Source organism: Castor canadensis, chromosome 17 (assembly GCF_047511655.1).
Source record: "Castor canadensis chromosome 17, mCasCan1.hap1v2, whole genome shotgun sequence".
Taxonomy (NCBI): Eukaryota; Metazoa; Chordata; class Mammalia; order Rodentia; family Castoridae; genus Castor; species Castor canadensis.
Window position 1 is genome coordinate 8,163,388 of NC_133402.1, and position 25,722 is coordinate 8,189,109.

Genomic DNA, 25,722 nt, shown 5'->3' on the forward strand with positions numbered 1-25,722 from the left:
TGCATGAGGACAACTGAGGGACATTGGGATGCTAAGAATGAGACTCTTGACGACTTGCCGCAAAACAAATGTATTTGGGGAGGAAGATGGTGAGTTTGTCTGTGTGTTATCCACATGGCAGTGTTCCATAGGCAAGTCTGCAGACCAGGAGACAGAGTTGGCCTGGAGGGAAGGAAGGATCTGGCAGCACCTTCAATGCAGAAGTCAACTGAAACCAAGGGCAGTAATGACAATGCAAATGGTAGACCCATCAGAGTGAGAGGAAAGGGGTCACTCCTTGAAGACATAATGAGGGGTCTCCCTCTGTCTTCTAGGACATCTTGTCATCCTAAGTTAGATCTTCTCTAGGGGATAAAATGCTTGTTTTACTTTAATATGTATGTTTTTTGTCCTATTTATATCTGAAATCAAAACTTCAAAACAGCTTTAAACATCTTTCTTTAAATATCTCTCTCAGTATATACTCCCTTTTATAGCTAGCCTGGGATATGTTAATTAGCTTGACTTAGCTTTTCTACAATGTACACATATATCAAAACTTCCTCTCATATACCACAAATATATACAATTTTAATGATCAATTTAAAATAATTTAAAAGGCCAGTCTGTATACATGTGTATATTTTCATTGAAAAACTATTGTAACACTAAAGCAATATGCTCTCAAAGCATTTGGGAGGATGGAGTGGTTAATTAGAAATGGGTCCAATCTGGCAAAATCCCATTTATCACTCAAAGCACAACTCCAATGTCCCCACCCTTGTAGAGACCTGTCCCAAGTGACCAGACCAAGTTTACACATTTGTCCTCTGTGATTGGTCTGGCATCTAGTTTTGCACTGGAGTTGGCTCAGTTGTGAGCTGCTTGAGGAGAGGGGTGGAATCCTGCTCACTCATTCCAGCTGCATCACTGGTGCCTAATTGCTGCTGGCCCTAGAGTTGGTAGACAGCAGTATTGGTTGGGCTGGCCTGACTGCTAATTGGCTTGCATCCAGAGTCTTGTTTTCAAACATCTCTGGAAAGCCATGGGCCCATCAAACTCTGAAGGGAGCAGAATCACTGACAAAAGGGAGAGACAAAGGCACAGCAGCCCTGATTTGCAAGAGAAAGGCTGCTGAGCTCTCAGTTCTGTGTCCACAGCTCGCTAGGACATGGTGATAATGATAGGTGTCAGTATTACACACACTAGCCACATGCCAAGGGCCAATAAGAAGGCCTCCAAGGGCTTCTCATGTTTTCCAGGACACCCTCATTTCATGCTCTGCTTCCAGCGGCACCGCTTAGTGACCCAGAGAAGAAAGAAGAGTGTCTCTGAGCCCCAGATCACCAGCTCCCTCCTCAAGGGTGCTTCCCCTCTGCAGACCTGCTGTGCCACTGTGAACTGCTTTAAGGATGACAGAACTGCTGTTTACCTGCTCCACCGGCTTCCCTTTCTTAAAGACAGACGCACAGGGAGCTATTTCTGAGACCTTGGATCCCCTGTGTGCCAGGAGAAGAGACCAACTACAGGAAGTGTTTGTACATTCTAAGCTAAACTCCGCGGCAACTCCCAACCAGCAGGTTTTGGAAGATTGCTGTATTTGAACAGGACTGGGAAGGAGGGGTATCTCAAAATGGAGTGTCTCAAGGGCAGTTTTCTTTCACCCAATGTTATCACCTGCAGGACAATGACCTTGTAAATGGGGTTCCCTGGCAGGTGAGCCAGATTTGAAAGTAGAAAAGAAAATTCACAGGTATGAGTTAAGGCTGACCCAGGACTGGCTACACCCAACTAAGGAGAATGATTTTGCAGTTCCAAAAGCGACCCTCATCTTGTATGGAAAAGTAACTCCAAGAGTCAACAACCCATACATGGAGAAAGGGCCAAACCTTTACCTCCTATCAGTGGTCAGGGGTTTTGCAGGTGTAAGGGGAAGGAAAAATACGGAGTTGAATACAGGACAGCACTACAGGCAAAACCAAAAATAGCATGCTCAAAGTCCCAGATGCATTTAGGAACCCTGTACATCCATGGAGTCGTGGACCACTTAGAATGGTGGCCTACAGAGCATATCAGAAGGAGTAAAAACCAGGGACTATTAACTAGAAGCTAATGTTTTCCTTGAACAGAACTACGTAGAACCCCATCCCACTCCATCTCCTCCATACACACTACAGTCTAAGCTCCCCGAGTGCAGAACTCATGCTATCGTTCACTGAGAGAGCCTAAGTGTCCAGGCAGTACCTGGCACACAGAAGGCGCTGAATGAATACTTGTGAAATGAATTTATGGAGTTTGCAGCCAGTGCTTCGATGGGCCACCTAAAGGAAAAATGTAAGTGATCAATAAACAAAGACCATGATTAGAACTGGTGTTTGTGTCTGGAGATTTTAAATAAGAAACTCAGGAGGAAGAAATCATCAGTTAGTTATGCTAGGCATCCCAATGTGTAGAATTCATTTTTTTTTAACTAAATAGAATGGATGGCATGCAATAAAATGAGTGGATCTTGTGGCACAGCCAGGTGCATTTTGATAAATGCTTACAACACAAAATATTGTGACCACTCTAGAAAATTCTGTGGGTCTCTTTCCTGTCAATCATTCTAGTGCCCCCTAAGCAACCATTACTCTGAAATCCAACCACATAGGCAAATTTTTCCTCTTCTTAAACCTTATATGAAGGAGATCACACAGCATCATCTTTCGTGTCTGTCTTCTTTTGTTCAACATAATGGTTTTTGAAATTCATCCTGTAGTCCATTCCTTTCCATCAGTCGTTAACGTCCATTTTATGAATATGCTATAATTTATCCATTTCTTTTATGAATATGCTATAATTTATCCATTTGCTTGTGGATAGAAACTTGAATTGCATGTGATGTCTTGCTATTAGGAATGAAGTTAGGATGGACCCTCCTGGACTCGAGTAACGCTTTGGATGAATGTTTACATTTACTTGGTATAAATAGGAATGGAATTGCTGGGTCATAAAATCTGTCAATTTTCAGTTTATTAAAAAAATGCCCAAATTTTCACTCCCATCATCAACGCACGAGAGTGCATTGCTCCCAGCCCTCACTAAAACTTGATATTGTCACTCTTTTTTATTTACAGCCACTCATGACATGAATGAAGCACGACTCCATTGTGGTTTCATTTGCATGCCCCGATGACCAGGAATTCATTGCCATTTAAATAATTCCTTTTGTGAGGTATCTAAGTCAATCTCCTGCTTTTATTTGCACTGTTACTCTCTTTTATCTTCTTTTATTTATTTACTAGTATACTACAGTTGTACCAGGGGTGCATTGTAACATTTACAAAAGTGCTTACAATATATTGTGGTTAGAGTCACCTCCCCGCATCATTCTCCTTTATATCCCCTTCTTAGAACAGTTTCAGCAGGTGTCATTGTTCCATTTTCACACATGAGTACATAGTACTTACACCATATTCCTTCACCCTTTCCTTATGCCCTCCCCGTCCCATTGATACCAACCCCCAGAGAGGACTTGTTTTTCCTTCCTGTCCTTAGTTGTTTTTTTTTAAAGGACATTTTTGTTTGTTTATGATGGTTTACAGGAGGTTTTATTGTGACATTTCCATATATAAATATGTGGGGGAGTGAGTGTGTGTGTGTGTGTGTGTGTGTGTATGTACCCCAACTTGGTTCATTACCTCTATTTTTCTCCTTTCTACCCTAGTCTTCTTCTTATGGTGATTTCACCATGTTTGAAATTTCCACACTCATATTTGTACAGAAAGTACATCAACCACGTGCACTGTTACTCTTTTATTATTGATTTGCAGGGGTTCTTTACATATTCTAGACATCAGTCCTTGTAACATATATGTATTGTTGACATTCTCTTACATTTTGCAACTTTCCTTTTTCATTTTCTAAAAAATGTTTTTAAAAGAGCAAAAGCTTTCATCTTGATGGATTTCAGTCTACAATTTTTACTCTATGTTTGATGCTTTTTGCATTCTGCTTGAGAAAGCTGTGGTCATCTCAGACCACAAAAATATTCTCCTTTGTGCTCTTCTAGAAACTTTATGATTTTAGTTTCTACATTTCAGCCTGCGATTTATTTCAAGTAATTTTTTGTGTAGAGGGCGAGCGGTGGGCTGAGTTTGTTTTTATTTTCTATGTGGATAGACCCAATGCCACAGACTTAAAATAGTTTCCATTCCCCTTTTCATAATCTTCATCAAAAATCATGTGATGCATATTTATAGATTTGCTTTCATTATCTCATCATTAAGTATGCTGAGGGTTTTCAGAATAAGGAATCTGCCTTGTTTGTTATGAATGGGTATTGGATTTTGTCAAATGCATTTTCTGCATCTATTGTGATGACTATATAATTTGCTCCTTCATTCTGATAATATGACAAATTCCATTGATTTATTTTTAACTACTAAAGCAACATTGCCTTCCTAAAATAAACCCCTCTTATCCACCAGGCATTCTACGTTTTGAAATATGCTCTTGAACTATGATTAGCAGCATATTGAAAAGCTTTGTGTACATTGGTGTTATTTGCCTTTTAAATGTTTTTAGCAAATTCACAGTGAAGCCAGAAGTTTTTCTTCTTTTCTTATTTAATGGGAAGGTTTTCAGTTATGCATTTAATTTCTTAGCAAATATGGAGCTATTTAGATGGTTAATTTAGACTCACATCAGTTTCAGAAAGTTATATTTCTTTAAGAAGGTTGCCCATCTTGCCCAAGTTTGTGGGCATAAATTCTGTATAATATTCTTTTTATCACACAGGATCTGTAATTTCTGTGGTGATATTCCCTTTAGTTATTTGCATTTTCTCCTTTGTTTCCTCATTGTTGTTATGAATTCTAAATTTTATTAATCTTTTCAAAGCATTCACTTTTCACTAATCTTTTTTCTATAGCTTGGGTTCTGTTTTGTCAAATTAAATCTTATGTTTATTATTTTTTTCCCTTCTAATTCATTTAGACTTACTTTGATGTTCTTTTTTTGGCTTCATGTACAAGCTTCAGTGGTGAAAATGGCGTACATTTAGGAAAGTAAGGCAAACTCACGTGATCTTCATTACATACCAGACCCTTGTGACCTCAATGATGCAAACCAAACCTGACTTGTCTTCAAATGACCCCAATCCTCCCAGGACCATTCCTATGGCATCTGAGAACTGACATGGAGAATAGCACACGAATACAAGTTCACCATTTCAACTGCACCTTACAATAGTCAGTCTGCTTTGTTCTAAGAAAGGGGCCCTTGGCTCTGGGTGGAGCCTGGAGCAGCTCAGCCAGAAGTGCTCTGGGAAAAGACACCTTTGTCTCCTTTTTGCCCATGCTTTCTTCCCTCCCCTGCCTTCAGCATGCGGAAGGATGCTCACCTTCTCCCATTCTCGGTCTTTGTTCAGCACGATCACCACCAGCCTGGGGTGCACCTGATAGCCTTCGTCAGTGAAGGACAGGTCCTTACCATTCCATGTCACGTTTACCATAAATCTAGACAGACAGAGAGAGAGAGAGACAAATTTTATAGGAGAATTAAAGGAGCGTCAAACAAATGAGAGGAGGCCAGCGTCCCTGTGACATTGCAAGCGTAAACACACCCCTCAGCTCCAACCATGGAAGCCCTGGAACCCATGCAGGCGCTGCTAACCAAGCACACACACTTTGCTGCACCTGGGATCATTCTCAGAATTCCCAGCATAGGCACGGATAATCGACAGCTCAACACGTGGGATGGAACACTCGACCTGCCAGATACACAGGTCTGAGTTCAAATGATCCTAATGAAAAATCTGAGTGCATGTTCTGGTATGCTTTAGTGAGCTTCCCTGAAGGAGACTGCTTGCCTATAACCCACACAGCATTCAACTTCATTAATCATTCAACTAATAATTATTAAGCATTTGTACTTGTCAGGATTCGGCTAGTGAACTGTGGGGTGGGGATAAGTAAGGAAATGGACAGGATCCCCTTGTCCTCATGAAGGTTATATTCTAAGGGAGAGACCAACTCTTAATTAATCACAGACCTCTGACATGTGCTGTAACAGAAAGAAGGGTGTGCCATCTGAGAACAAAACAGAGGTCAGGTAAGGCTGAGGAAGTACAGTGTGACCTGAAGGGTGCATCAGCATTAACTAGGTAGGAAAAGACATAAATAGACAAAAGGGACAGAATGTGCAAAGGGCCTGTGGTGGTGTATGTGAGGGACTGAACACAGACCAGAGAGGCTAAAGCAAGAGAGACAGGGAATTGTAGCAGTAAGTGAGGCTGGGAAGAGAGATGGAGGCAAGTAGTATAGAAGTTTGTAGGCCATGTTAAATTTTGTCTGTCTTAAAGCAGTTGAAGATATTGAAGGGTTTTAATCAAGGAGATAACATAACCAGGCTTTGTTTTATGACATTATTTGAAGGCTGTGTAGAGAATGGATACAAGGGTACGATTTACAGGGTGCTATTGTTCTTGAAATCAAGGTGAAAAACAATGGTGACTTTGACCCCCATGGTGACCCAAAGAGAGACAAAGGAGGGAAAGGAAGAATAGAACAGAGAGCACCCAGGACCAGTGGAATCATTTAGCAGGATTTTATGAAGAGGAGAGGAGAGACAAGGGAGGGGAGAGGGAAGGAGGAGGGAGAAAGAGAGTGAGAGATTTTGATGACCTGTAGAATAGACGCAAAGAAATCACATATAATACAGCAAGGAGAAGTAGAAAACAGGAGTGAGAGGTTAGTAGGAACGGGTACTGGGGATACATCAGAATGATCCCAGTATACACCTTACATAACATCCATGCAGTCAAGTTTTGCCCTAAGTATTTTCATCACAGTGATATCTGTCTATCTTACAGCACATGTGCCTTCACCACTCCTTAAAGCCACCTTGCCTGTGCTTAGGCCAGACTCAGAGTTTATCCCCAGGAATTGGGGTGAGAGGTTGCCAAAGAGGCCATATCTCCTTGCAGCCAGAGAAAAATGTGTTGTTAAAAATGTCCAAGAAAACACAGCAATGGCCAGTTTGACACTCACTAAAAATTGGATGTTGCACAGGCTTACAAGTGTTACCCAGAAAAACAGGGCATCTCAAAACCACATTTTCCTGCTCTCTATGCCCTTCACAGCAAATGCAGCTGAGGAAGTAAAAAACTTGAGGAGGAGAAAGAAACTACAATGAATTCCAGAAAGAGATATTGGCCCAGTGGGTCACATGCTCACCCCTATCCTCCACAGTGCCAAAGAATGGCCACATCACGTCAGAAAGAATCAGGGTTCCGTGGACACACGTGAAGAAAAAGCAAAGAACAATATTGTGCGTCCATTCAACAGACCATGTGAGTCATTAAAAATCATGTTCTCAAAGACAAGTTAATGACATGGAGAGAACACTTGCTGTTTAATGTTAAGCCAGAAGAAAATAGGATAAAAACAGAGCTTGTCTGTGCATGGAAGGCTTACAGGTATTTCCCATTCTCTTCTTTGTTTCCTTTATTCTCTAAATTCTTTGCAATCAAATACTTTAACCAAGACAAAAATAAAACAGGGCTATTCCAGAAGGAGCAAAGAGTAATCACTATTCTATTTGATACATTTGGGATATCTCCGATCAGTTGCTACAACCATTTATCCTATGACTGCACGTGTTTCTAGTTTACAGTGAGTCTTATGGATAGATATAGACAACAGGTGCTTTTCTGCTCTTATCCACATTCTTACAATTCAAGAACATAAACACATAAACAATGACATTTTAAATGCTACTTGTGCACTGATGGAGAACAAGTGTGAGAAGTTGTGAAAACACAGAAGGCCTCTAACTCAACCTGGGAAATTTGGGTAGCACTTCTGGGGATCCTGAAGGGTGAAGGGGTGGGAGAGGCAGAACACCTTCTGATGAGAGGACTGATAGAAAGCAAAGGCGGAGCAGCCGAGGTAGTGAACAGCAGAAGAAGCAGGAAATGGCTTGGCAAGGCTGAAGGCCACATTTGTGCAGCGGGTTAGATCTGGGAGGATCCCTGATGTCAGCTCGTAAGGGACCTGGTGTGGCATGCTACAGCATCTGGATTTTGTTCAGAGGGCCATAGGGATCCATGAAAGAAAGGCTTTAAGTAAAGAGTGACTTGGACTTTCTGCCAACAGACCAGAGATGATCTCTGTGGCAGAAAGAACCTCAACATTTTTGTTGATGACTTAAATACCCAACCATTGCAGAGACTTTTTTTCCTCTCCTTCCTTTTGATGCTTCTTGGCTGGCATGTGATGAGTGAAATGGATGTGGTCCAGATTTGGCAAAGCCAAGGAGCTCTCCATTTCCCATTCCCTTAGGGAGCTCTTGAGAAGATATTTGCATGAGCTGGGGGTTTAGAGAATAGTTAGACCCTGGTCAAACTCCAACTCCTCAGGGTCATCAGGTGCTCAATGTAATTAATGAATTAGGAGCTATCAAATTAATGAATTATGACCTAAATTAGGTTGTTGTTATTTCCTTATCTGATATTTTAGTTTCAGTCTTCAAGGTTATTTTTGGTCCTATGACATTTGCTGGCATACTGCAGGAGTTAACAGGAAAGTATGTTGACAGATCATTATCAGAAGTGCTGTCCCTCCACCAATGCATATGGTGATCAATCAATCTATAATCCATCTGTTGGCCAGTATGTTCATCCACCCATGCATCTATCAATATATTTATCCATCCACCCACCATTAATACATTCATTGATCAATCATCTATCTATCCATCCATCTATTCATCGATACATTCATCCATCCTTCTATCCAATAGGCATGTTTGAGTATCTACTATGTGTCAAACTCTGTGTCAAGAACTTTGCTAGGAAAATAATACAAAATAACCATATAGTTTTCAAGGTTAGGGACAGGAACACAAAATCTGAAATATATAATAAGGTAAACACAGAGATATTTATTAACTAAGTTGGTGAGGAATATAGGAAAGGAGTGACCAATTCTATTGTAATTCCATGTCTGGAATGAATCAGGAAACAAAATGAAAGATGTTTGGATTGTGCTGGAAAGAAAGAGCAAAAGATGGGCAGATGGATAGTAGGGGAAAGGGGAAAGACTGTGCATGGTACAAATTGCAAAGTCAATGGTGAGAAGCCATGACACTTCTGGATGAATCTGATGAGATAGAATCAGTCAGGATGGCTGAATACAGGGTACATGGAGAAATGCAGCTAGAGATACAAGTGCTCCATTAGCTGCACTAAAGGGATTATACTCTTCCTGTGTACATTGAGGGGTAAAGGTTTGAAGAACAAGTTTGCTAGGCACAAGAAGATGAATAGACAGTACTTTGTAGTAATCAAGGAAAGAAAGAACCCAAAGGAAGCAGCAGTTGGAGTAGAGATTGCACAGATCAGCAAGCAACTTCAATAACACACAATTCATGGAATTTCAACACAAAAATTGTGGACAAAGACCACCACTGGCCTTTACCTGAGCTAGCAGAAAATTAGTCATGTAGTCATTCTCTGTACCTGCTTCTCCAGACTCATAATTAGGATGCCAATTCATGGAGGCATTTCTTATTTAGTCCAATGAGTTCTCTAGAGTGGTTTCAATTACCCAACACTTTGGAGTGAATGGAGTTCAGGTTAGCTCTACCTAACACTCCAAATGTGGGTAAAAATTGAAAAGGTTTAGTAAATTATCAAGAGGCTTGGAAATATCCATATTGAAATGTGTTTGGAAAAGGGAAATGCTTTAAGATAGATCTGGAATGTCCCCCAGAGGCCCATGTGTGAAAGGCTTAGATCCCAGAATGGTGCTATTGGGAGGTGGTGGAAACTTCAAAAACTGGGGTCTAATCGGGGGTGTGTCCTTAAGAGGACTGTAGAACCACTTGCACCTTCTTCTCTTTTTTTGCTTCCTAACCATGAGGTGAGAGGTTTTGCCCCTCCACGTGCTCCCATCATGGTGTGCTGCATCATCACAGACCTAAAAACAATGACTGTGACCAATCATAGAACTGAGCATCCCAGCTACAAGCCAAAATAAACCTTTCTCTTCATAGGTTGATTATCTCAAGTTATTTCTTATAGTGATAGAAAGCTGACTAACACAGTAGGTCAAGGAACAAATGTTTTGGTTTTGACATAGACAGCTGTCTCTGGGGAGAGCCATTCACAGATTATGTTACATGAACTGAATGTCCCTGTCACCATGTAGTGGTGATCATCTTTCTTTGAATTTGCCCATTGAATTTACTTAAATCTCCTTCTTTAATTTCCCATCTTGATTTCCTGCAGACATTCCCTTTTCTTCCATTTTCCAGAGAAATCAGATGGAATTAGCAGGGTGACTATTTAGATTCCATCAATCTTCACATTCTATGAAAACAACTATTTGGAAATTCTTGACTTCCAGATTTTTCTGTGTTCCTTTAAGATTCAATTTCTAGATTAGTGATTCTTCTACTCAATGTTAATATTGTCTCTTTTTATCTACTCTTTTTATCTTCAGTGCCTTGGGAGGGAAAAAAAAAGCTTTAACAGAAATTTCTGCTGAACAGTAATTTCATTATGAAGTTGGCAGGGAGTGAGTACCTATTACCTTCAATTCCCCCATCCAATTTCTAGGAAGGACAATTCATATTTTCTTGGGCTTTCTTCCCATTTAAACTTGCTCCAGAGCAAAAAATTCTTCATCTCAGGAAATATCATTATACACCACATTGCTTGGGCCCCATTATCACCTGCTGGGCACTTGTATTAACAGTAAAAATCTTATCGCTGTTTTGCTTATCTCTTGAAAATTGATTATAAACCTTTAGTGATCAGATAAAATACTAGACATTCTATTTGCTGCTAAACTTCAAATTACATCTTCAATATCTCCATCAGATGCAATAAATACAAGAAAGCATACTGGCAAAATATTGAAGGTGGAGAAGCGCTAATGACTTGCAAAAGCTCACTTCTTTGGTGTTATCATACATTGATGGTAAAGTGCAAAACATAGCACTAATCTAAGAAATATACAAATTCATGATATATATACACACATATACAAGCTTCATTTAGTTTCTATAATCTTATGTGTATGGCTGAAATCTAGGTGAAATAAACATTTTTCTATTGCTTGCATGTTGTGCTCTATGAATAGCTGATGTATGGCAATCAGAGATAACAAGGGAAAACACATAGGCCATATTTTCTTTATTATAACCAGAAAGAAATTGAGTCAGACATGCAAAGTTCCTTCTAGACCTGCACTGTCTAGTATGGTAGCATTATTGGTATGTGTATATCAAGCATGTAAAGTGTGGTTAGTCTGAATTATAATATGATGTAAGTGTAAAACATACTCTGGATTTTGAAGAATTTCTGCTAAAAATAGTGCAAAAAAATCATATGAGTAACTTCATGTTGATTTCGTGTTGAAATAATTTATACATGTAGGGTTACATACAACACAGTGTTAAAATTAATTTCATCAGCTTCTCTTTACTCTTTTATGCACTATCAGAAAACTTAAGTTTGGTGTGGTTCATGTTGTATTACTACTAGGCAGATAATTTGGACTCTCTCTAGGTAGTCATTTATATTGTTTTGCTTAATCTTTTAGCTGGTAGACTGCATGCATCATGAAGGCAGGAACCTCAACTGCCTGACCACAGTGCCTTGCACAGAGCCAAGGCTAAATTAATGTGCTGAGTTTTCATTTTTATGCTGTTAAATTTTCATGAGGTTGAGAAAAGAGAATAAGTCATGTCACCTGCCAGCTGCATCACCTTGGACAGTATTCTTAGCATTTTCTGATCCTCTCTATAAAAATGGGTTAGGTTAAGTCATATAAACTAGTCATGACAGTCAGATGTGGTTTAACCTAACATAACTCCATAGTGCACACAAGAATGCTTAGCAAAATGCTCAGCATACAGATATTGTCTAATAAACACCAATTAACAATCATGTAAGATTTCCATATATTCATGACTATTTTTCCATGCTGTCACAAGTTCTACTACAACACAGCTCAGTCTTTTTAAAGCCATGCTTCTTGCTGGGTGTGGCTGCAGACACCTGTAGCCCCAGTACTTGGGAGGTGGAAGAAGGAGAATTGAAAGTTCAAGGTCAGCCAGGGTAAAGGTAGCAAGCTCCAAAATTTTTAAAAAATGAGTTAGGTGCATAGCTGAAGTGCTAGAGTGCTTGCCTAGCAAGTACAAGACCCTGGGTTCAATCACAAGTAACACACACACACACACACACACACACACACACACACAAAGCCTCAAATGCAAAACCATACTCCTCTACTATTCTAAGTAGTCATTTCCAGGGTCCCACTGTCCTGTCAAAAGCCAACCATACATGGGCTGCATATGCTCCTTTAACTATTACTTAAGATGCCTCATTCTTCCTAATTTCCATTTTATCTCTTTTGCCTTTCAGTGTAAGTCTTCAAGTTCCAAAATCTGATTATTTAAAATGTTCTCTAGACATAGTTATTATTCATTCTTTCTCCTTAGACTTTAATTCTCTTACTGGTTCATAAATGCCACCATAACCAATCTAGTGTTTCTCAATTTTTGGTTAATTTCCCATCTGTTTTGCCATTTCTCAAGTTCCTAGGGCCATTTCCTGAATCACACTGTCCTTTAAGTTCCTCCCCCAGAAATGGCCTTGGGTGTCACAGTTTTGTCATTTGTCATTTAATTTACATGATTTTGAAAGCAGAGTCACTGTTTTTTTAATTTTTTTCACTTCCTCTCAATTCTCCAGGCACTCTCATTTTTAGATGTTTTTTGCATTTCCCAGCTTTCTCCTGGTGGTTTGAAATCCCTTCAACATTGATGGCTGCCTTAGGACCCTCACATCTTCCATTAACTACTCCTCATGGCGGGGATGTAGTTCAGTGGTAAATCACTTGCCTAGCGTGTGCGAAACTCCAGATTCAAAGCCAGCACTGTGATAACAAAAACAAAACTATTCCCTCACGAGAATCCTCACTGGTCTTCACTGCAACCTCTTTTGACTTTTTACCAATTTTCAGTTCCTCACACATGCATCTCTCCCTTTTCTCCTTCCCCCTAATGCCCTTGGACCCCAAGGGATCTCTCCTCTGCCCTCAGTTGTGCTCAGTGTCATATACTGGTGACTTCTTGCTCCCCATGAACAATTATCAAATGCATAACAGCAGAGCCTAGATGTAAAGGTCAGAACAGAATTTAATAACTCTCACACACAGTTCTGCATAGTCTAGGCCCATATCATGTAAACAAGATTCAGAAACTACAGGATAAATAAAATGAAAAAAATATGAGTTTAAAAAGAGAGGTACTGTTCACTCTTCCAACACTGTGTCTATTATGGCTAATTGAAAAAGTAATATTTGCTGCCTTGGCTGGACAATACTGAATTAAAAAAAATAAAAGTCTGTTTTGGACACTACAAATCTTAAATACCTAGAAAAGTATGTGTCTTGCAGTGAGAGTTTAAAAGTACTTGTGAATCAATGAACAAAAGAATGAGCACACATAGGTCTTAAGGATCTTACACATTCAACTTTTATTTCCAGTGAACCCACTTTATCCTTTAGTTTTGGAATCTGCTTTATTGAGTTATTGGAAGCCTGAGTGGCCATTAATAAATCCCATTCTGCTCTTGTTCTTTATGTATGAGATCCTTTCAGGAATCTGGAGGTTCAGGGTAGTATTTATAACTCTATTAAAATAGCACTAAGCATATCACCATTAACCTCTAATACCTTACCTAACCATTTGGAACTGGCTGGCATAAGTCAATGGAACGAGCTTGCAATCCAAAAGAGCAGAAAAAAGCAGGTGACTCTTACACTGCTGGTGGGAATGTAAACTAGTACAACCACTCTGGAAAAAAATTTGGAGGCTACTGAAAAAGCTAGACATCGATCTACCATTTGATCCAGCAATACCACTCTTGGGGATATACCCAAAAGACTGTGACACAGGTTATTCCAGAGGCACCTGCACACTCATGTTTATTGCAGCACTATTCACAATAGCCAAGTTATGGAAACAGCCAAGATGCCCCACAATCTACACACAATGGAATTTTTTGCAGCCATGAAGAAGAACGAAATGTTATCATTCGCTGGTAAATGGATGGAATTGGAGAACATCATTCTGAGTGAGGCTAGCCTGGCCCAAAAGACCAAAAATCATATGTTCTCCCTCATATGTGGACATTAGGTCAAGGGCAAGCACAACAAGGGGATTGGACTTTGAGCACATGATAAAAGCAAGAGCACACAAGGGAGGGGTGAGGATAGGTAAGACACCTAAAAAATTAGCTAGCATTTGTTGCCCTTAATGCAGAGAAACTAAAGCAGATACCTTAAAAGCAACTGAGGCCAATAGGAGAAGGGGACCAGGAACTAGAGAAAAGGTTAGATCAAGAAGAATTAACCTAGAAGGTAACACACACGCACAGGAAATCAATGTGAGTCAATGCCCTGTATAGCTATCCTTATCTCAACCAGCAAAAACCCTTGTTCCTTCCTATTATGGCTTATACTCTGTCTACAACAAAATTAGAAATAAGGGCAAAATAGTTTCTGCTGGGTATTGAGGGGGTGGGGGGAGAGGGAGGGGGCGGAGTGAGTGGTAAGGGAGGGGGTGGGGGCAGGGGGGAGAAATGAACCAAGCCTTGCATGCACATAGGAATAATAAAATTAAAAAAAGAAAACAGCAGGTGATCTAACAGTCATCTGTGCCTATGCTGCCAAATTAGTCAAGATCACCAAGGCACAGGTGACGAGGTGATGAGATAAGTTGACACTCAATTCCAGTTGTGATTTTATCCAGGAGTTTCTGCTTACCCCAGAATGGGATGTAGGAGCCATGAAAGTACAGGTTCTGCCTGTTTTGTTTGTGGCTGTATCTCCTGTGTACATCCTGTGAGGAAGCCTGGCCTGGAGTACATGCGCAATGCCTAGTCATTGAGTGAACAAAAGCTCCAGCTCTTGGCCTTTTGTTGCTCATTTCCCCTTTGACAATGAGCACTTTTCATCCATCAAGGATGTCTGCCTGTGCGCTGTTGGATCCCTAGGAGTCCAGCAGGTAACTCAGAGGCAGAGAAGACAGGCATGTGTCATGGGACTCAGAGATTCCCACCTCCTCGTAAATCACTGTACTTTCTTGTGAGATATCATTTGAGAAAAATCTAAGTTATACACACACTTACACATATTTTTATGGTTCTGGTTGAATCCAGGCTCCTGCTCATGCTAGGCAAGCACTCCATCACTAGCTACATCCCCAGCCCACTAATGCTCATATTAATCAAACACACCAGAAATCAGTTAAGATGTTTGCTCCTCCAATGAAACCTGTTAAAATTGTTTTAAGAAGTAGAGGGAAGGGCTGGCCCCAAATGACTCAAGTGGAGAGAGCCTGCGAGAGTCCGCCTAGCAACTGTGAGGCCCTGAGTTCAAACCTCAGTGCCAAAAAAAAGAAGAAGAAGAAAAGTAGGGAGAGAGGGGATGAGGAAGAATGATGGAGGAAGTGAATCTAGTCAAGGTACATTGTAAACATATGTGGAAATGTCTCAGTGAACCTGTACAACTAACACATGCTAATAAAATAATTTTTTAAAAAAGGTTATGTGTTCCTCCATGTTGCTGCAGAAGAACCCTGATAATCCAGTCAGGAGACAGGAGCTTTTCCCATCTCCCTAAATGTGCAGGTAAGAGCAACTAGGCAAAGACAAGGGACTAAAATGTATTTAACTTATAATATGCAATAATATTGTACAGATACTTCCCAAATGTTACCTGGATTCTCACCCTAAGAACTAATTGTGTATTTCTCCCTTTTTACAGAGAGAGAAAGAGCAGAGGCTCAGAAGATTTTATAATGTATGAAAGACTATACAGGGTGCCACAAACTCAGCTTGTCCATTTTTAGTTAGGCACAGAACATCTAATAATAAAGCTTATAATTCCCAGCTTCCCTAGCTGCTAGGCATAGTCACGTAACCACATTTTGGTTGATAGGAAGAAAGAAGATGTTGTATGTACAACTTATAGGAAGCACCTGACAGGGAGGAGGTAAGCCCATCTTTGTTCCTTGTTCCTCATTCTGGTTGCAAAGCAGACATGGTGGCTGGAGCACCATCAGCCTTTGTGAACTACTAAGTAGAAGCCACTGGGTGAGGTGGCGGAGTCACACAGTAAAAGAAGCCTGAGCCCCTGAACAAATGGAGCCCTGGACCACGTTTGGGCTTCTTATATATGAAAGAATTTGCTAACTATTTATAAACTATTATGTAAAAGTTTTTATGTTTTGGACAATCTATCATCTTAAAAACAAATTTATCCTAGCTGCTTTAAGTGGTAGTACTATTTGAACCAAAATCTTTTGGGTTCCTATTAGTTCCCCTACACCACAGTTGCCTTCTCTGAAAAATAAGGGAGTAGTTCCATATACTCCTTCATTTCCTTCTGGCTCTACAGTATTTGTTTTTCTCTCCTGATCTCCTCCTTCCTGAACACATAATACTTTGATCTGCCCCAATCTCTTTGATCTGCTGCCACTCCTATCCGGAATGCCTTTCTTCCCCATCAATTTCAATCTAAACCAAATACTTTTTGGTTTTTTTGTAATGCTGAGTTTAAGCTCCATTTCTGCCATGGGTGGGGAGGGTCTTTCCAGATAATCTTTCTTTTCCTTGGTTCTTTTCAATCCATACCTCCTGGGGGAGCACTGAGCAGTGCACTGTCTCCTGCTAATCTCTAGGATTTCACATTCACACATTTGGTCCCACCAGGAGCAAAGGTTAGGTCTTCTCTTCTGTCATTTGTGTTTATCTAGCGCCATGCTGTTAGGCACAGCATGCTCAGCAAGTATTGACTGGACTCAAAAAGCAATGTGTCAGTGTTCACCTCAGGATCACTTTGCACTGAACACAAGGCTGAGTGGTGACAATGAGCCAGACCACATGCCTTCCTCGACATTACTCTCTGTAGCTATAATCTCTTTCATTCTCTGCATCACACTTACTGGCCACCCTTCCAGATCATCTCAAATAACCCCTTCCCCTCAAAGTAGTACTTGATTCCTCCAAGTCACTTCCTCTTCCAACTCTCAACCCCTATTTTCTTCTAAGACGCACATCCACTCCAACAAATTGGAGTGGATTAAATAGACACCCCTTGCTTATGACCCATTACTACCCCCTACCAGAGCAACTCTGAAGATGAAACACAAATCTCTGAGGAATATTCCCCAGACTTGCATAATTTGTACCTACATAACTGATCCCCTCTGCAAGATTATGAACTCCCTGAGCACAAGAATTCATAACCCAGTACTTTGAACTCTGGGAACTTGTGTAACAGAAAGAAAAACATATTTAGAGAAAAGCAAAGTGGACTTCATTTCTGTTGCTTGCTCCCAAATGTCTCAAATAATACTCACTGTTCTTCTACCTGGACTGTGGTCACATTTGAACTGGTCCCAGATTCCCCATAAACCATCCCCCACAGTCATGCTAGGCCCACCTGCCAGAAGAAACTCAGATCCTCACGCATAACCCTTCTGAAATGGCTCCCCCTTCCCAAAACTAATATTTATGCTCCTTAGCCAACCTCACCTTAATTTCTGCAACCTCGCTTTCTGTAATGGTCCCTTCTGTATCATGGATTGGAGCAAACCCAAACAACTCGTGATGTCCTGCTAAAGTCGTGTGATTTCCCACCGCTTGCTATTTGTTGCCACACTCTGCTCCACCAGGAAGGCACTCAAGGCTGTTTCTAGATAACAGTCCCTCTCCTACCCTCCACAAGGAACGTGTCTAGGATGTGCACATCACTGCACCTCATCCAATCAGATTCCTTCTCTGAGCATTCTCTGGTACTGCTTGAAGGGATGCTGTTTTTCTGGAGTTAAGCAGACACAGTGCTGAAAGTGTATGAAGCAACACCTATTTCCATGACCATTTTCCTCATCTCATGGGAGGAAACAATAAGCCACACAGAGAATAAGAGACAGGGAGAAGGATAAAGGGGGAGAAGAGAGAATGAGAGAGAAAGAGAGAGAGAGAAACTGAGGACATCATTTGGGCCCAGTCTGGATCTAGATGTGTCAAGTTCACTGTATTCTTTCTAATGGAATCGACCAAATCCTTTTGGTTTTGTTTTATTTTGTTTAAGTTAAGGAGAATCCGTTTTTTATCACTTAAAATCACAAAAGTATGGTTTATCCAGTCAGCCACTGAAGGAAATAAAGATTTCTTACAAAGCAAGTCAATTATGAATAAAGAGGCTATGACTATGTTTTTACCTGACCATAAGACTTTATTTCTTTAGGTTAAACCTCCAACAGTGGGATCACTGAGATAGCCATAAAATGGAATACTATACACCAACAACTTGGATGAATCTCAAAGGCATCCTGCTGACCGAGAGAAGTTCAAAAACCATGTGATTCCATTTTACAGAACATTCTCCAAAAAGCAAACTATAGAAACAGAGAGGAAATCTCAGTGATTGCCAAGGTTGGAGGTGTGGGACGGTGGGAGGAATGTCTGAGGGGACGATGGATGGAATGGTTCTGCCTCCTGATTGCAGTAGTGATTACAGGAATCTATCCATGTGTGTTCGTCAGACTTCTTGTCCTTGTGACAAAATACCTGACATAAACAATTTAAGGGAAGATGGATTTATTTTGGCTCATGGTTTCAGAGGGTTCAGTCCATGATCATCTGGATCCATTGCTTTGGACCTGAGGTGAGACGGGACATCATGGCGGGAGGAACCGGGTTCTGTGGCCGAGGCTGCTCACTTTACAGCAGCCAAGAAGCACAGCGATGGGAAGGGACTGAGGACCAGGTATAACCTTCCAAGTCACGTCCCCAGAGATCTCCTCCTTCCAGCTAGACCCCCTTCTTCTAAAGCTTCACAACCTCATAAAATAGCACCACCAACTGGGAACCAAGTGTTCAACACCTGAGCCCATGTGGGACATTGCAGATTTCCAACACTCAAGTCTCCTGCACAGTATTTTAAAAATAAAATTTTCACTATACAAATAAGTAAAATTAATTTAAAAATTCTCAATTAAATGCAAAGATCTTTCTGTCCTAAATATTTAGTCCTCCAAAACTGAGCACAAAGCCCCCATATTCCCAAAAGGCCCATTGAGCTGTCACCTTTCTGGCTTCTCAGAGTCCCCATGGCTTCCTCAGTATTTCCCTTCCCACCCTGTTATCACAGAGTGCTTCACACACACTCATGGCCTTTGCTGGAGGGTGAACTTCAAGGGAACAGGGACTTGTCACCATGTGCCCCTCCCACACAGCATCTTTTGTATGGTGGGCAGTCAGTGTCCATTTGCTGAATGAACAGGAGCAGAGTTTCATCTGGCCAGCAGTGGAATCTTCGGTAGTGTGGAGAATGTCCCTGTGTGCTGGACGGCACCTCTGTGCCATCAAGACAGTTAAATATGTCCTGGCCTAAATAGCAATCTCCCAGGCTCAGAATAGAACTTGACAGCCCTGTGTAAATTCAGCAGTAATAATATTTCACATCCTGCCATGGATTTTTGGTGTGGAAATGAGTCTCCCAAAAGACCAAGCTTTGCAGTCCCAGACATTGCCAGGATATTCACATCTTAACCCATAACTACAAAGGCCACCCTCTTGGTGAGGAAGAAAATGATGCATTTACCACCCAACAAGCAGAAGAATTAAGAAAGGTGGATTTGTCCTCCCCTGCATGGTAATTCTTTATCCATGTTTTTACTCCTGTGATTTCAATTACTTATGATCAACCACAGTCTGAAAATATTAAATGGAAAATTCCAGAAAGATTCCATAAGTTTTAAATTTCACTAAATATCATGATGAAATATGGTGGTGTCTATCCCACTCTATCTTACTCCATCCCACCCAGGATGTGACTTATCCATCTGTCTAATGGATCCACACTGTGTGATACCCACCCAGTATTATCATGGCTCCATGATCCAGGACCATTGGAGGCACTCCACTGGATCCGGGACCACCTTTGACCTGTCTGAAAGGTCAGGGTCAAAAGTAGCCTGGTGCTGTGTCGCCATGACTACTCCACTCACTTCACCTCATCTCATCAAGTAGGCATTATGTCACCATACATCATCATAGGAAGGGCGAGTATAATACAATCAGATATTCTCAGAGATACATTCGTAAAACCTTTATTACAATATATTGTTATAATTCTAGTTTGTTAGTTATTGCTGTTAATCTTTTACTGTGCCTAATTCATAAATTAGCTTTATTGTGCAAATCTATGTATGTATAGGAATAAAACATAGCACATACAGGGCTTGGTACTGCCTGAAGTTTTAGGCATCCATTGGGTGCCTTGGCACATATTCCCCACAGAAAAGGTTAACTTCAGAATAAACAAAGAGATAATAAAGGCTTACAAGTTTTTTACTAAGTACACCTTTGTATTGTTTTCCAAATAGCTTTTTTTTTTTTTTGAGACAGGACCTTGCTATACAGCCCAGGCAGACCTTGAACTAAGGATCCTCCTGCCTCAGCCTCCCAAGTGCTAGGATTACAGCCATGAGCCACCACACCCAGCTCCCAAATAGCTTTTAAAGGGTTTCACAACTTGTAGCTGCAAAATTACAACTATAGAGAAATAATTGTGAGGAGAATAGGAGGAAAGGAAATAAAGGAGTTAAGAAGAGAAAACAAGGAAGAAATCTTAGAAGGAAAAATCAGGGAAGAAGAATGAAGACACATAAGAGAGTAAAAAGACCATGGGGGAAAGGAGACAAAATGTCTTCTCCCACCTGACAATAGAGCAAAATGGAGCTTGAAGCAGAAAAGGCTTCTGCAAAGCTGGCCAGGGCTCTGTGGGAGGAGGTCCTCCCATCAAAAGGAGCAGAAGAGAGTGGCAGGATGGAGTGAGGCCAGGGCAGGCGAGCAGCAAAACAGGAAGGGGACTGGGGAGGGGAGACACCACGCTGCTGATTGGCACCAGGCCCTCCCTGGTGACACTGGGAAAGTAGGTCAGTTTCAGAACTGGCCGGGGGATGAATGGTCAGCCAGGACGAGAAGCAGGAAGTGAAGATGCAGAGTGAGAGGTGCATTTGAGCACAGGGTCGGGAGAGAGGGAGACTTCAGCAGCACAAGAGGAATGAAAAGCTCCTCTAGACAGAGCCTACCCACTGGGAATTTCTGCCATGCTGGCCATGTGACAGGTCTGTGGCATCCAATAGAGCAGCCCAGTCATATGGCCACTGAGCATTGAGATGTGGATGGTGTGACTGAGGAACCAAATTTTCAGTTGGATTTAATTTTAATTAAGTTCAAATTCAATATTCCTGTATGGCGAGTGGGTGCCATATTGGATAATGTGGGGTACAGAAAGAAGCTGGGTGGGTCCCAGTGCAGAAGGAACTGGTCACCAAGAGGCGCCAAAAGGCTGTGTTCTGAAATGCCTTAAATGTGTTTCAGGTGGAGCCTAGATGCATTCAAATAACACCTGGGTGGACTTTACTTTTTAAATAATTAGATTATTTGCATGAATTTTTTAAGAATACAACTAGCATATCAAATGCCTTATTTCACGGTCGGTGTTGTGGCTGAAGTGGAAGAACACCTGCCTAGCAAGCAGGAGGCCAGTGTTCAAACCCCAGTACTGCCAAAAAAAATTATAACAATAACAAACCCATTATTTCATACCTATCATTGCTTAGGAATAAGCTATAGTGGAACCTTGTATCTCAAAGAAGTTAATATATATATAAATTACTATGAAAAAATATCACAAATTATTGTAAATTACATAAATTTCATAAATTACTATGAAAAATTATCACAAAATATGAAAAAATATCATATTACAAATATGGCAAAAATTGATAAATACATTTCATAAAATGGATCACATAGTATCTGGTCTTACGTGCTTGGTTTCTTTCGCTTAGCATCGTGTTTTCAAGATTCATCTGTGTTGGAGCAGGTGTTGGTAGTTCATTCTTTTATGACTGGATAATAATTCACTGTATAAACAAAGTCTATGAAGTTTGTCCAGCGATCTGTGGATGGACGTTTCATCATTTACACTTTGATTTATTGTGAAAAATGTTTCCAGGACCAGTCAGGCATAAGAGCTCATTCAAATAGCTGTGTTTCATTCCTTTTGGAATGCACGTAGGAGTGGCATTATTTAGGGTAATGCAAAAATTCTGCAACTCAGTGGTGGTGAGGTTCACCACACTGTGAATGTGCTCACTGCTGCCTAATTATATAGTCTCCAGTGATTAAAGTGGTAAATATTATGTTGTGTATGTTTTATCACAATAAAAATCTTTTCAAAATAATGAAGAAAGTCAGTAGATGACGGAATAGACACACAGGCAATCAAAGGATATAGTAAGCAGTCTAGAGTTGGGGTGCAGGCATTTCCAAGGGTCTCAGTTTTCTAAATTCTACACTTTCTTTGGCAGGTATGTGGGCCTCTTATCTTGTCAGTTCTGGAGAGGAAAGAGCCCAGCATGTCTCGCCTCGACCATGGCAGCACAGATACACAGTCTAGCAACAGGTCTTTATTTTAATCGGGGCATCCCATCTGCCCACTTCCATGTCTTACCCCATAACCTCTTGAAGTCCCAATATCAAGCAGTCCTACTATGCACCTGGTTCTACAGAAGGGCCTGAGAGCAACGTCACAGAGGACATGGGGCCAAAGGGAGGGTCAGAGCCATCGGCAGAGATTCCAAAAAGGCCACAAAATGAATGTGGGAGCCGTGAAACGCAGTGATCAAGGCCACTGATTCTGGAGTCAGAGGACTTTGACTTCATACACTAGCTGTGAGACCTCGGCAAGTTGTTTAGCTAATCCGACCCCAGTTTCTTCCTGTCAAGTGAGCACAGTAGTAGTCTTCCTGCCGTAGGTTTGCTGAAGGAGAAAATGAGCATTCACAGGAAGTAATGAACACCGCCCTGTTTCCTTATGTGCGTCAGTGCTCTCCTTATTATCTGCACGAATGTTAGCAATACCCACCAACTGAGGAATAATGAGGTTCATTAAAGCTAGATCTCTGCAAGGGTCAACCTCATAACCAACGAGGGCACTTAGCCGACGTATAACAGGGAAAAGCACATGGTTATGTCTACACAATTTTTTTCTTTTGGCAGTACTGTGATTTGAACTCAGGACCTCGAGCTTTCTAGGCAGGTCCTCTACCACTTGAGTAATGCCCCCCCCAGTCCTTTTTTTAGCTTTAGTTATTTTTCAGGTAGGCTCTTGCACTTTTGCCAGGACTGACCTCAGAGAACAATCCTCCTACCTGCAGCCTCCTGAGTCGCTGAGATGACAAGTGTGTACCACCACACCCAGCTTAAGATGGGGTATCACTAAGTTTTTGCCTGATCTGACCTTGAACCCTGACCTCCCCAATGTCTACCTCCTTGAACCCTGACCTCCCCAATGTCTACCTCCTGAATAGCTGGCATTACAGGTATGAGCCACCAGTTCTGGCTGTACAAGTTTAAAGGATTGTAGTGGGAGTCATGAGTGATCACATAAAGGTTGAGTGAAAGCTTTTAGTACTTTTGAAAAGTTTCCACAACTTATTCAAGTGATGGTTTCCATCCTCAGTCAATCCCAAAAGCTGCCCGAAAGGGCAGGAGGCAGTAAGTATTAGAGAGTGATGGGGTGAGCTATTCTCTCTGTGTGTGTTTCTCATTTGCAAAATGAAGTCAACAGCAGGACTTGCCTCATAGGGTTGATGTAATAATGAAAGAGTTAGTACACGTGAACTACTTGGACAATTTCTGGCACACGATGAACACACACAGCTGTGCCGACCATGATGGAGGATGACCGTGAAGATGATGGAGAAGGAGAATAACAGGGATAGGAAAAAGAGGAGGAAGAAAAGGTGTTGTAACAGGCTGATGGTGATATGACAGGTGATGGTGCTGGTGATGACGATGATGGTGACGATGGTGAAATGATGGTCATGATTACTTTATTCAAAATAAGGAGGTCAGTAGAAAGAAATGGTGAAAGCGAAAGCCCTGGACTCGTGTCTCAGTTCTGCTGTTGTTAACCTGTGTCTTTGAGCTCTCGATGCTGCCTCCCTAAGCTTCCTGTGTTTCAATCTGCACAATGAGGACAGTTCTGAAAGGCAATGATCATGGAGCTCTTTGTGCAGAACCTGAACCATCATACCTGGAGGATAAACATCACATATCAAGGTGGAGGGGACCCAAATAGTCTCCACACAGAAGGGTTTTCACATTATTTATCTAAGCTAATGGAACCTCTCCCTCCACCTGTAGCACTGCCACATGTTGTGGAAACTCTGCCTGGGCCTCCTGACAGACAGCTGCCCATCTGCTGTGAGGGTTCCTGTGTCTGCCTGACATCTCCCTGTTCCTAAAGAGTCCCTGTTACTGACAGCTCAAAGTCTTTAGTGAGGCCTTCCTCCCACTGAGCCAGAATGATAGCCTTAGAACTTCAACCCACTGCTTCCCCTTCTCCACTGTAGGAAAAGTTGAATTCTGCTATTTCCAGAAAGCAATCCTTTAAAACTCCAAAGAAATTTCTTGGATTGTCCTTTAGGACTCTCCGCTATGAGATCCTTCAATCATTTCTCTTTAGACAGGGGCACTCCATTTTGTTCAAAATACACTTGCAGATTCTTCTCTGTTTTCTCCAGACAGGATCTGGAATTTTCAGAATGAGATTCTATTCCAAGGAAATTTATGCAAAGATTTATAGACTGGCTACAGTGAGTTATACAATCTTATATTTCAGATCAAAGAAGTAACCACAGGCCAGGTGCAGGGATTTACACCTGTAATCCCAGCTACTCAGGAGGTAGAAATTGGAAGCATCAGTTCAAGAGCAGCCCAGGCAAAAAGTTAGCAAGACCTCCATCTCAACAAATAAGCTGGGTGTGGTGGCATGTGCCTGAGATTCTCAGCAACACAGGAGGCTGCAAGTAAGAGGTTTGTGGTCTGAGGCCAGCCCTGGGCAAAAATGTGAGACCCTGCCTTACTAAATAAATAAAGCAAAACAGAGTTGGGGGCATGGCTCAAGTGGTAGAGCACCTGCCTAGCAAGCTTGAGGTCCTGAGTTCAAACCCCAGTAACTCCAAAAATTAAAGAAAAAAAAAAGAAGGAATCAAAACAAGTTTCTTTATGTTTTACCTCCATACAGGAACAATTAGTAATGACCCGAACATGGGCTAGACACAGTGCTGTGCATTTAATGTCAGTGATTTATACTTTTGTCAGTGTTTTATACTTTCACAGCTCCACATCTAAGTAGCTAATGCTTTCAACTGAGATCATGTTTGCACTTTGGGAAATTGGGCCAAGAATCCTGGAAAGGAGTTCAGTCCTTTGCTTCATTTGCACTTCACTCATGGAGACTTCTTCAGTAAGAGCTATCTGATGCATGAGGTCCCATTTTTTTAACTCTTGCCTTTAACTAAGAGGTCACGTTTTGCATTCTCTGCCTCTATCTTCAAGGACTTTCTCTCCCAGCCTGCTGAAAATGTAGACCGCAGATAGTCCAGGTGTGGGCTTGAAGTTTGGGACAATGGCTTTTTCCAGTCTCTTCTTGGGAGGGATAGTGTATTTTATACACAAGGGTTCTTTTTTTCTTGTTGCTGACGTTCAACAGAAAAAAAAAAAAAGGACACAATTTACAAAAATCCATACATGAAGCCAGTGACTCGAGTGTGAGAACACCATTTAGCATAGTGGCTCCTGCGTGCCTATGA

At 41.3% G+C, this 25,722-nt stretch overlaps 1 protein-coding gene across 2 annotated transcripts in view; it reads right to left on the reverse strand.

Annotated features, from left to right (window-relative positions):
• Grin2a (glutamate ionotropic receptor NMDA type subunit 2A) overlaps positions 1-25,722 on the reverse strand; it is a 363,152-nt gene that overhangs the window by 113,612 nt on the left and 223,818 nt on the right. For both annotated transcript variants that reach the window (XM_074059492.1, XM_074059493.1), the window contains exon 5: positions 5,363-5,477. In XM_074059492.1, coding sequence (XP_073915593.1) covers positions 5,363-5,477 — 115 coding nt within the window. The remainder of the gene's footprint in view (positions 1-5,362; positions 5,478-25,722) is intronic.